This window comes from Morone saxatilis, unplaced genomic scaffold (genome assembly GCF_004916995.1).
Source record: "Morone saxatilis isolate NCDOM2014 unplaced genomic scaffold, NCSU_SB_2.0 Contig17, whole genome shotgun sequence".
NCBI classification, from domain to species: domain Eukaryota; kingdom Metazoa; phylum Chordata; class Actinopteri; family Moronidae; genus Morone; species Morone saxatilis.
This window is the reverse complement of record NW_023339729.1, coordinates 6,197,340-6,210,234: the sequence shown is the minus strand read 5'-3', so window position 1 is coordinate 6,210,234 and position 12,895 is coordinate 6,197,340. Positions and strand designations below refer to the sequence as shown.

Here is a 12,895-nt window from a genome sequence, read left to right as displayed (position 1 = left end):
AGGAGTGCAGTATATAAAAACACATAAACAAAACCAAAAAAAAAAACTGGACAAACTACGGTACTTTTTCAATGATAATAGGTCATGTACGTATTCAACATAACAGATCACCATACTGGAACATCTACAAGCATTTGCAAGATCTGATAGACAATAAACTAGTCAGCGTGGGTGAATACTTATCAGCCCTACTGGGCACAAGTCCCAACACCTCTAACTGAAGTGACTGGTATTAGCATTTCTTTTTTTGGAAGTGTTTTTATTTTTTTGCCCATGATCTTTTAAATAGTGACTACACCTTTTTGTTGTAAAATTGTGTTATTTCTCACAAGTATATATATATAAAACAAATCTTAACTGTCTGATAAACCTGTAGGGGAAATTAAAAGGAAATTGAATAATGAAATAATTAATTAACTTAATCAGAACTTGATCAACAGGAGGTTGTGATCACAAGAGTTCCAATTTATCAATGTCAAAAAACGGTAGAATACGCATATGTTTCTGTGTGTGTGTGGTGTTCGTGTCATCGAATTAATCAAGTGCGAAAAAAAGGCACATAAACTTTGAGTGAAGGTGAATGCTCTCTCTCTCTTCTCACTCGGTCCTCGTCACCCGGTCTCCTCCGTCTGTGTGTGTTGCTCGTCGTGTGTGTGTTTTCCGTTCACTCACTGAAGGTTTTGTGTCGGCTCGGTTCAGTTCAGCCCGGCTGAGCATTACTCCCTTAATTACTGTGTTTGATGACGTCAAACCATGCGTGGAAAATCGCGGGCTAAAATTAAACTTAATCAGCGCCATCCGGAGGGCTGGTAAACAGACACCTGGGAAGCACATCATACGAGCGCCGCTTCTCAATGAGGCAGAAACGACGTTTGCGAGCAGCTCAAGTTTCCTCCTCAGCGCAGCGCGGTGCTGCAGTTTAGCGGCTGGGAACAGACACAACACGCTAAACGGTCAATCTCTAATCTGGGATTTAGCAAAGAGTCTGAAGTAATGCACGTCTTGTACTTTAACTCATCAGGATACACTGACATGTGCTTCAGTAAGATTCATTTCAGCGTCTGAAAAGGCGACCAAGCATGGTGTAAAATGTTAGTAAGATATAAAATAACCCTAAAGTAAGAACGCCTAAGTGCGCAGCTTCAGCACCACAGACAGCTCTAAACTCACTGCCGCTGTCCGTGGTGCTGAAGTCAGCTGCGTAACTGTCTGCAAACACCAGGATCATTCAGCCCTGCGTTTCACATCACAGAAAAACTTTCTAACGCGTCTTTATGAGCTGAAGATCTTAGTATAAGAGCGCAGCACCTGAATACTGACCTAATGTAATTATTCTATTTTATTGTGATGATTACTGACCAGACCTTTTAGACACCTGTGCCAAACATTCCTCCTCTAATTAAGCTTACATTTTATATCTTAATATGGTCTTCCTGTCAAATTTCGCCTTCAATGCTTCAGAGCAATTGTTAGGGCGGTTTTCCCCTCCCTGTGTGGAGTCCGTAATGATGCGCCAGAGGGGAGCTTTGCGCTCATAGGGGAGGGACGAGCGAAGTCAAGTTCGGATCGGATCGGGAAAGAGCGCACCGGCAGAGCGAGACAAACGGCACCAGGGGAGAAACGCACGTTTTCATTTCACTTTACTTCTTTCAGTCGTCGATTCAAGGACAGAGTTCCTTGAGAAAAAAGTGAAGAGGATCCCCAAGCGTCACGGGAGAGAGATGCAGCCGGCGGCGAGATGGACTTTGCTGCTTCTTCTCGTGGGTTTGATGACGCGAGGTAAGTAGGCTCTATGCCAGGTAGGCTTTAAGATAATGGTGGTTCAGATGCATATAAAGGATTTTAGATCGTTTGGTTTAAAAGAGGAGGCGATGATAAATGTGAGATTTACGCGCGTCTGTGCCTGGAGAGTCAACTTGGTTGATGGTTCAATCAAACGCAAAGTTTGTATTATTTATTCAGCTGAGGAGTCGGCAACGAGGCAGTGGAGTTTCTGTCCAGTGCGTAAAAGCCAAATAAGTTTCTTAGCCTTTAGAGCTATGGTGATCGACCAGTCTAGTAACTTTTTCCAGTTTTATGATCTTTTTGAAAATAACAAAACAATCCTTAAAACGATTTAATGCTAAAATGTAAATGTCTGCCTCATGAATTTGTTGAAGATGTTTTTCTCTCTCCACATGATCGTGTCATAAACATCATCTATGAATTGGTTTCGTGTTAACTAGGCCAACAAAATGAAATGCAGGAAAATGCGAGAATAGGCAAATGAATTTTGATGAATGCAAATTTCGCTTTGAGGCATGAGTCGTGATTTCAGTAAACCAAAACAGATTAGATTTTGTTTGCAGGATCTGTTTTCCCCTTTTATGGCTGGTGAGAGAGTTTGTAGGGTTATACAGTGCCTGTGCCAGCATTGTTTTATTCATAGAGGGCAGGGTAAAGGGAAATCTGCCGTCTGCAGGCATTTGATAAAAACCTTTCTCACTGAAATATGCGCCTTTGGATAAACCTGATAACCTTATTTTGTTTTACCCCAATTATGGTGTGAATAAAAAGTTGTATTGACTCATTAGTGTGTTTCTTTCTGTACTTCTTTGTAAATAAAGCTTTAAGCTTTAAAGTGAGGATATACATATATTTGAGGGTTACAGGTTGTGTTAGCTGGATTAAAATTGATTAAATTAAGATTAATTTAAAGTTACATTATGGATGTATTGATGACTGATAAGTGAATATATTTTTTAAAATAAGAAAAAGCAGCTTTGTCTGTAGACATTAAGCAGAAATTGATTGGATTAAGAAGGGAGGATGAAAAGATGCATGAAAGGAAGGACGCAAGGAAGGAGGAGAGGGACACAGGAAGAAAGGAAGGAAGGAAGAGGGGGAGAGAGTAAGAAATCATGGAAGGGAGGAAGGAATGATGGAAGGAAGGAAGGAAGGATGGAAGGAAGGAAGGAAGGAAGGAAGGAAGGAAGGAAGGATTGTGTATTATTTGAAATGCAGCCAGAGACTTAATCACTGACCGCAGCTGTGGCAGAGCCTGGATGTGACCTGGAGCCACTCTGTGGAATAGATGCAGAGACGGTAATTATGCGGCGGCATTTCAAAGCAGTAACGTAAACATTTGCTCCAAGGGCATAAATTGCAGCTATCTGATTTATGCAAGGTGGCAGATAGGCTCTTTTATGGTTTATCAGGCTCTACACACACTTTATTCCATGCATGACACTCTGGGCTTGAAGGTGTCTGTGAGTGCGTTTATGTGTGTGTGTGTGTGTGTGTGTGTGTGTCTCTCTCTCTCTCTGTGTATTTTCAGAAGTCAAGTTTGTACCTAAATCATTTGGAAGTGTTTGTGTAAAGTCGTGAACCTCAATCTCGATCTGTATGTAAATGTGGGCTCAGTCACACTGCTAAATACAAAGGGGCTTCTGGGATTATTCCAGAAGTTACTGGTATTCACTCGGGGCCCAGCTACAGGAGCTAATGTTAGCCAGCTAGCAGGTGAACCTTGGTTAAGGTTAAAGGAAGATCGTAGGCTTGGTTGAATGTAGTTGTCGGTAGAGTGAAAACCCTGTGCTTTGTACGCACATCCATTCATCTCCTCCTTATGACCTCTGTGACCTATAGGGATGTCACATTTCTGGTTTGGAAGATGTATTGCCAATGAATGTAATTATGGCAGCAATTATTGATCCTGCGTAAGATATTTGGCAAAGCAAATTAGTAGACAGAGTTGAATTAAGGATTAAGGACACTTACAAATCCAAATACACATTTACAGATACATATTCACAACTCTACACACAAATTAGCAAATGATTTAAGGAACGGTTGCACTTCCACCACACAAACATTCGCTCTGTCTCCCATTCACATCCATAGATGCCTGCAGACAGACTAATTCAAGCATGCATTTCCTGTTTCAGTGCTTCAGTCAGCTCGGATGGACACAGTTCAGAGTTCATCTTTGTTAGCTTTGACTGTGTGGATGTGCACCATCAGCCACTAAAAACAGTGGAGATGGAACATTATCAGTATTCTAGGGGTACATCATCACTATGTTAACTGCAACATTACACTACCAGGCTACAAACTTAGGCGTTGCTTTTACAGACTGATTACAGTTTGTGATGGCTCTGATTAACATTTATCTACTACCCACGTTAGACTGCACTTCCTTGTTCGGGGCTGAGTATAGGGAAACAGTAGGCTAATGTGACTGTATTTTTCTCTGCAACCTCATACACATGGAATCTAATACACACATAGGGGTCCCCAGTGCCTTCAAAATATATGAACACGCATGCAAAGAGTGGATAGCGTGTACACATATACAGTATCTCTTTTGCTTCAGGTGGTTTAATGTGCTTCCACAAATGTGTTACCTCAGCCTGTACATACATCATGTCGACCCTTGTATTTAAATGGAGGCTTCTCTATCAATGTATTTGGGTGTATGACTGATGATCCGGTCAGTGAACTATGGTGATAAGGTGTGTGTGTGGTAACAAGGCTTATATCACAGTAACATTTATAGAGCAGAACACAGAGCAGAGGGGGGCGTGGCTAAACCCAAACTGAGTCATAGATAAATGTATTGAGAACACCTCTCACTGCAGCGCTGTGATCGTCCGCCTGTTTTCACGAACACCCAACCTGTACACTAGTTCTCACAGTTTTACCACAATATATAAAGAGTGGGAGCGTCATTCGTGAGCAAAAGCAATACATATGCCAGGCAGAACATGTTTCACTGTTAGCATATTTGGTGTAATAATAGGTGTACCATCCCAAAGAAGATAAAATAGTTGGTGCCTGATTTTTATCATTCTGGCTTCTCCAAGGTGACATTTCCTGAACCCCAGAGAGAGGAGTATGGCCACTTCAGGGTCTCATTTACACCTAATCACCACAAAATGTACATTTTCATCATAAGAAAGCCACTGTTGAGAAATTGATCTACAAAGGTTGAATGACTCCTTTACATGAAACATATTCAAATTCATGTAACCCACTTTTTTGGGAACGAGCCTTGAGGGGAAAGACGTGCAATTTATATTTGATCTGCTCATTCTGAAGGTGAACATTTTTTATTTCCCTTTCACATGAAAATGTGTGAGCGCACAGACACATGTGCAGTCTTCTGTGAATGCCATGAGGCTTTTAATAGCACTATATTGGACCTGCATTAGTTCTTATATCTGCTGAAAAGAGACAGAACAAATTAAAAGAATGAGAGAAAAGAAAAATTGAAGAAAGTTATTTGCAGGCTTTAACACAGTGTAGCTGTGATGAGAAAGTGCATTCTGCTGTCATTGGGATCACATCTTTTCCTACTTCATTTGCTGGACACACACACACACACAGTATATCCCTGCTTCACTGTCCTATTGTCTCTGGCTCTTTACACCTGTCTCTCACATTTTTGTGCATCCACCATACTTTCTCACTCACAAATCTCTTAGATTCGGTTGCTGCCATCAGCTTTTCACTTCACCTTACTCAGTTGTATCTCTGTCTTCTCTGTCTCTCTCCCTCTCTCTACTTTTCTCCTCCTTTTTAATCTCTGTCAGTTGACTTCAGCTCATTTCAGCTCAGCTTTGTAGGTACAAAAGGAAAACAAACAGTATGGGCTCATTGCAAAAGCATGCCTCCTTTTATTCAGTATTTACAAAATAAGAATTATACATGATGAAGATGTAAAAGTAAAAAAACACACTTTCACCCCAGTCTCCCTCTCTTCCTCTCCGTCTCTCTTTCTCACTCTACTTTAAAAGCATTTGCATGCTCAGGGGAGAATGGAGGCTAAATGGCTCTCCAACAGTATCCTCTCAAACAGCCCATAAAATGGTCTCTTCTTCCATCACTCATTATCTGTCCTTCACTTTTCTCCTCCTGCCTCTGCCCCCTCTACCTTTTCCTCACACGCTCTCCATCATCGTCCTGAATGACTGTCATCTCCAGAATATTTTTTTCACAGTGTGCAAGTTGACCTCCAACCCTCATGTCTTCGGTGCATTAAATATCTCACGGGACACATATTTGAACCAACTTTCTTTCTAAGTGGGTTTTGACAGAATCTGCACATTCAGTTGAATAATTCATACTGTACATTTGAGTACATTAACTGTACATGCTGCTGACTTGACTGTAATCACGAACTCTTCTGCTTTCCTCTGTCAAAAGCTGCAGCTGGCTTCTTTTTCTCCAGTTATCAGGTTGCTGTTTAACTTGTTATTATATTAGGACGGAGGAACTAAATAAGCTTGTCTGCATTGCTAAAATAGCCATATGACTTTAAACTTCTAAAAACATGACTTACTGTAATATAAGCTGCAGTTGCACCACTACTTGTTCATACTTTTACCCAGAGATTTATAGACAAATGTAATATTGTCAAGCAAATGACCTCCATGTATCATAAAACACTGTGATAGGATCATAATGGCATTTGCGTAGCAAGAGAGAAAACATGCGCGCTACATTTAAGAAGACTCTCCCCTAAATCATTTTTCACCTCATTACCTTTTTGTCATGTGATATGTTCCTAGCATGACGAAAGCAGCCAGTGAAAAAGGGCGAGTGACGTTGGTAGAATAGTAATTGGAGTGACAGAAAGAGGGAGAGAGAGAGAGAGAGAGAGAGAGAGAGAGAGGACAGAAATGTAATAAATCCAGATGAAAGTGCGTAGAACCTGTGGCTCATTTTCAGTCATAATTGGTTCTTTTATGCTTCTCAACGTGAAATGCATCTGACCATGTTAAATGTGTGTCTGTGTGCACTTGCGTGTGTGTGTGAGCGTGTGAGCATAGGATCCTGTTTTGATCAAAGAGCTGGTTTAGTCAGTGGACATGTTACAGAGAGCAGCACTGCCTTTGTAATTATACTAACAAGTAGATGAAGCACCATGACAGTCCATCTAATTTCTCCTTCTTCTTTTCTTTTATCTTTTAATTAAAATTACCTTTCTTACATCCTTCCTTCCTATTTCTATTGTTCTATTCTATTCTATTTTGTTGTATTCTATTTCTTTTGCTTGTCCAAAAGAATACTGCTGTCAACACTGTGTATTTGAATGTTTTTCTTTCTTTCTTTTTCTTTTTTTTTGCCAAACATGGATCAGATGCAAAGTGTCCTACCATGCTCCCTTAAAACGCTGTTTAGCATAGCATTAGCACATGCTAGGCAGCTAACAGACGGAGGGCTATGAAGTCTAATCTGTTGAGTGACATCTTAAGAAGGCTTTGCTTTCAGTCTGTCTCTGCTTCTCCTCTCTCCTCTTCTCTCCTCTCCTCTCCTCCTCTTGGTGTTTTTTTTTTTTTTATCCCTCTTGTCGTTCTCTCCAGAGGGCTGTCACCAGGAGTTCAGCACCAGCTGGGTTTCTGGTGCCATTGTTGTCTACATGATGAGGGTTATCTCTTGCCTGTGAGGAAGGGATCTTGATGTAATAGGGTCAGCAGTGTTTCATCATTAGGATTTCAAGCCTTCGCCAAAGAAGTCCATTTTAATTAAGAGATTTTCTCATCTATTCCAAACTCAGTTTGGCTGGTTTTAGTCAAATGAGGATAGTATTAAGAGTTTAGGGGAAAACGATAGAAGCAAAATCTGACGGTGTCTATGAGGTGACACAAGTTCTGCAAAGGTTTTCTGAATGGTGGTCACCTTCTTTGTCTGCTTCCCACATTTCTTCGTGTTTTTTTCTTTTTTTGTCCCTTTTATGCATTCCCTCTCCAATCCAGCTCTCTCCTGCCCCTTGTCCTCCATCAAACAACCTTGAGAGCTGTCCAGTAGAGAAGAATGTAGTATTGATCTTGATATTTATAGAGTGTGATGGGGAGCAAGCTGGGTTTCTGTGTGACGCTAAGAGTACTGGGGGTCTTGAAGGAGGAGGAGTGGGTGAGCATGTTCACAAGCTGCAGGAGTGATAACCATTGTGACTCAGTTGTGTGGGGAACTTTGAACTCAACGTTTTGAAATGGTTCACTTTGAAAACGTTTGTGGCTTACACAACCAACAAAAACTGGTTTATCATGTTTTTACAGTTGTACAGTTTTACTGTTATTATATATCATAACTACATTTAAAGGTAACGTTTTCTGTCCTGGTTGATTTGGCAACACATGGTTACTGTGGTATCAGCAAGTGAGGTTAATTCTGGGGTTAGAAAACTGTCCTTGAGCAGCTACTTTGTCAGAAATACAACAGACCAGTGACTGATCTTTTTTTACAGCTGCAAAACAAACTTGCAAAGTCAGTCAATAATTTGCTTTTTTTCTTCAAGCCGCGATATCTGATTTGATGCTGTCCATGGCAGACCTTTTCTACACTTCATATAATATTTAAAACTGATCTCCTATCAAAAAATGCAGGAAAATGACTGCTATTTTGTTTTATATGTGCATATTTCATTGCATTAACCATTGTGGCCAGCACTAACAGCTGAGAAAAATACATTGCATTTCCTCTGGTTGCTTCACAGTGAAAACCACCCTGTGTTTAGCCAGTGTGCTTTTAATGTAAAGCATCAGCAGTAGGAAATGTTTGGTTTGCATGAGCAGTAACTTAAAACAGCTCTGATATGGTCTTAGGAGAGTGAACATCAAACAGTGAGGCTGATATCAATGAGATCAAATTTCAAACAATAAAGTTTCCTGTGAATCCCTCATATGTAGGAAGGTTCCTTTAACTGAGGTGGGAATGGCGGACTCCACCACTGAAAATGTTAAATACTACATAAAGAGGTAATTACTGAATGTAAAAACACAAATAAATGGCTATAAAAATACTGATCATTAAAAGTAAAGTGAACCCCAAAAATGGAAATTCACCTGAAAATTCACTTTGGATCAGTTTTGGATGAGTTTAGCAACTATGGGATGGTGTTTTGAATTCGCTATAATTCTGACACATTAGCCATTAGCCAGATTCCAATGTTTCTATGTCAAGTAAGGATAATGTTTAGCAGCTCCTCCCACAACTCAATTCCTCACCTGAGCATAAAAAAACCTTTACTTCATCTCCTGCCCTCAGGATACAGTCTACAACTCCTCTGCACTAGGTTAAAATAGCTTGCCGTGCATTTTCCACTAGGTAGACATGCTGATATGCCTCAGGCCTTCCAGTCTCCTTCCTGGTTAATTAGCAAACAAGGCCCTTCATATTTTGGTTACGTATTCAGCACAGCAGTCCAACCAAAGACATGCCTATATTTAGGTAAACTCTAATAAATCATGTACTCATAAAGGATGAACCCCCACAGCTGCAACACCTACCTATCTATATTTACCATTAGTCAGGAGAAGAGAAGAGGACATGCTTGTCACTGTGATTTATCTCCATTTAGCTATTACATTTTTATTTGAGCTTAAATGAGATTCTATTCTAGGATATCTTGGATATGGTAATATACCACCTGTCTGTTCATGATGCTACCTAAATAAACAGAGAGAATTACTCTTGGGACAAATGTTTGCTTGTTTCTAACACGATGAACTGCAGTGGTCTGCAGTTACAATGGTTTAGAGTGTGACAATGAACTGTTTGGACAGAACTGAAGCCATAGATTTAGCTGTACTTTGGCTAAATCCTGAAGCTCTGCTCAAAGCATTCATGTTTTAGTTGTCAAAGCTGGGGGACTGTCCTGGTGAATTGTGAGTCACTGGGAGATCCTAAAAGTGGTAGTAGGTCTGTAAGGACTGGAGGTTCAGGTCTAGATGGCAGGCAATGGGTTTGGAAACAGGAGCTAATGAAAAGGGTCTCATGGTTAACTGAACTAAATTGAAATAAATTGAGGCAGTGAGACAGAAAGCTGTCACTCTGCAGGTCGGATTAAAAGGTCGGTGTGGGGCATACATGTACTGAATGAAGTGATGAGCTTTTCCTCCCTTCCTCATATTCTCTACTGAGAGCAGTGACAGAACATCCAGATCCAATGACCCCAATGAAAAAAAAAAAAAACAGACTATACAGGATATAAACATAACATTTAAAGTGGACGTGCTGCAAACAGTTTTCAATGCCATGGCTCCATGTAAACGAGACAAACAGAGAGAGACCCTTAAAGTTATCTCATGTCACAGACTTGTTCAAAGTAGACTTTAAACTCTGAAGATCTAAGCAAAGGATCTATAATCTAAAGAGACTTCTTTGTAGACGATTCATCAAATATGATAAAACATTAATCCATAACTCAAAAGACTTGATTGATGCGATGCTGCAGCAAAATTGGAAGAGGCTGATGTCCTTTTTTTTCAGTTCCATATTAAAGTTATGTGTAGCATGACTTGAGTTGATTAGAATGGATTTGGAGGCCTGTGGGTGATAGCTGTGATTCTGTGATTGATTAACACTGCTAGTACCAGAGTTTCAGAAATCTATAACTTCTTAAAGACAACAGTTGCAGTTTTTTGCAACACTTATTTTTCTTCCAGTCTCTTCCTCTATTTTCATTCACATTCACTCATCCAGTCACTCTTCCTGTTCTCTCTCTTCTCTGCCTCTTTCCGTCCCTTCAGACTGCTTTTCATCCAAGGCAGAGGACCGGCTATTCAGGAAACTGTTCAGAAGATATAACCAGTTCATCAGACCGGTGGAGAATGTCTCTGACCCTGTCACTGTGGAGTTTGAGGTCTCCATCTCACAGCTGGTCAAAGTTGTAAGCTATACACCCACACACATACACACACACACAGCAGTGGATACTGTAATCATAACATGCGTATAAAGCTTGCAAAGACTCAGTTCAACATGATGTCAAAGGTGTTTTAAGCACCTTTGCACTTTCATTTCATACAGTTCTGTATGTCTTGTTTTCTAAGTGTGTACGAACAAAAGTGAATGTAACCAACATGTTGTTTCACTTATAGCATCCTCTCAACAGTATGTGAGAGTCTGTGTGAACTGAGAGACGTCTTCCTACGAGCATCTTGATCATATTTCCTACCTTTGATACAGAAAAGGCAAAAGATAAGCTGCGGAACGAGAGAAGTGAAAGCCGAGAGTGAATACAATCTTTATTTAGTCTGCTCAATTTCAAGGATTCCGAAAATGTCACACAGTGTTGTTATACACTGCTGTTTTGGCAATGTTAAGTTTAATGCATGTGGGGGGATGGTGGTGGGGGGTTTGCTGCACATCCCAGAGTGAAAAGAGGTTTTCAGCTCAGAATGGAAATCCTCAGATTAAGGGAAAATTGCCTGCAGGAGCCTTTTTCAGACTGGACTGATATGTAGCTATATCTGCTTGCTCGGCAAGGTGAGATTAATCTAAAGGTGAGTGTGTGGATGTGCATGCGTGGGCTTGGGTGCGCTGACTGAATGTGTTGCAGTGTGTGTGTCTGTGCACATATTTTTATGTGTCTGCTTGTATAGAGTATATGAGGCAGATGCAATTCTATATGTGGTTTATGTTTTATTATGAGAATCACAGGACTGCAAATCAAATGGAGAGAGGTAGAGAGGAAGGGACACCTGTTACCTCTCCATTTATTATTAACTTATCCACAGTCGACCTATTCAGTCAATAAACTCCAGCTATAGAGGACAAAGATTAGATGACAAATTCCATTTCTTTTAAAAAATGTAGTGTATTTTTATTCCTGGGTATATATATATATATTATATATATTTTTTTAGTTTTTATGTTTCTCCATTTTTTTTTTTGTATTTTTGTTGTTTGGCTTCTTATAATTCCCTCCCATTTGTTTTGGTTAACCTGTCGTTTTCTTTTTGTATGTCTAGGTGGCGCTCGCAATGTTTCGTCCGCTTCTTGGGACTTCTTCAGGCTTCTCGCCACGACATACAATAAAATTCCCCTTATTTGGGTTTCACTGGGGAGATGTGTCTCCCTCAGAGGTTCGTGCCAAACTGATTTTTGTTGTCTGTTGCTCCCTTTTATACTCTCCCTCATCTTCGAATCTTCGTGTCCATTTATATTTATGTTTTCGTATAACCGTGTTTTCCTCCATCCTTTCCTATTTCCTTTCCTTTTACCTTACTCCCATTCTTTTCCTTTAATTTATAAGTGTACATATTTGGTAACACTTAGTCCCTTCATATTTGTTTGCCTTTACTTGTGTTTATTCTTGGCTTTTTATGCTTTTTTTGGGCTTCTTTTTCCTCTACTTAGGTTTTGACAAATTAAGGTTAGGATTAGGGATTGGAATTAAATTAGGGCTAGGATCTTAGGTTTAGAACCACAAATGGGGCTAAGGATAAGCCAATTAGTTAGGATTAGGACCACAATTTGGGTTGGGGTTGGATTTGGGTAGAGTAGGGTTAGATTTAGCTCAATTTAGATTAATATGGGGGGGGACTGACCATAGACCCATAGGAGGCACTGGCTGGTTAGGTTAGGGGAACTGAACTGGGATTTCACCTAGGTGGAACCCAGAGATGCATGGTCCTTCCTACGGATGGCCAGCTCCCCTTCCCCTTCTTCTATGTTTAGGTTTATATATATTATTTATTTAAATTATTTCTTAGAAAAGTTCGCCTTTGTTATATCAAGTATAATTTTTCTTTTTTTAGTTTTCATGTTTTTCATTTTTTAGTTTTTTGTTGTTTGGCTTCTTTAAATTCCCTCCCATTGTTTTTGGTTAACCTGTTGTTTTCTTTTTGTGTGTCTTCGTGTTCGTCCCGACTTGGGACTTCTTCAGGCTTCTCGCTACGAAATACAATAATTAAATTCCCCTTACTTGGGTTTCACTGGGAAGATGTTGCTCCCTCAGAGGTTCGTACCAAACATTAAAAAACAGACGGCAAGAGATTGGTTCAGGCAGGCAGAAACAGGCGGCTAAAGGTTGCAAAGTAGAATTTCTGGCTGGAAGGCTGTAACATACACTATACTTCACAACGATCCAGCAGAGACTGGATGTGTGGCTGCTCCTTAAATACTG

The 12,895-nt window shown here is 40.2% G+C and overlaps 1 protein-coding gene across 1 annotated transcript in view; it reads left to right on the top strand.

The window, feature by feature from the left end:
* The first annotated feature begins 1,524 nt into the window (after nt 1-1,524).
* The window catches only part of LOC118327114 (neuronal acetylcholine receptor subunit alpha-3-like), a 23,015-nt gene continuing 11,644 nt past the window's right edge, over nt 1,525-12,895 (top strand). The window contains exons 1-2 of the mRNA XM_035660344.1: nt 1,525-1,779; nt 10,515-10,654. Coding sequence (XP_035516237.1) covers nt 1,722-1,779; nt 10,515-10,654 — 198 coding nt within the window. The 5' untranslated portion in view covers nt 1,525-1,721. The remainder of the gene's footprint in view (nt 1,780-10,514; nt 10,655-12,895) is intronic.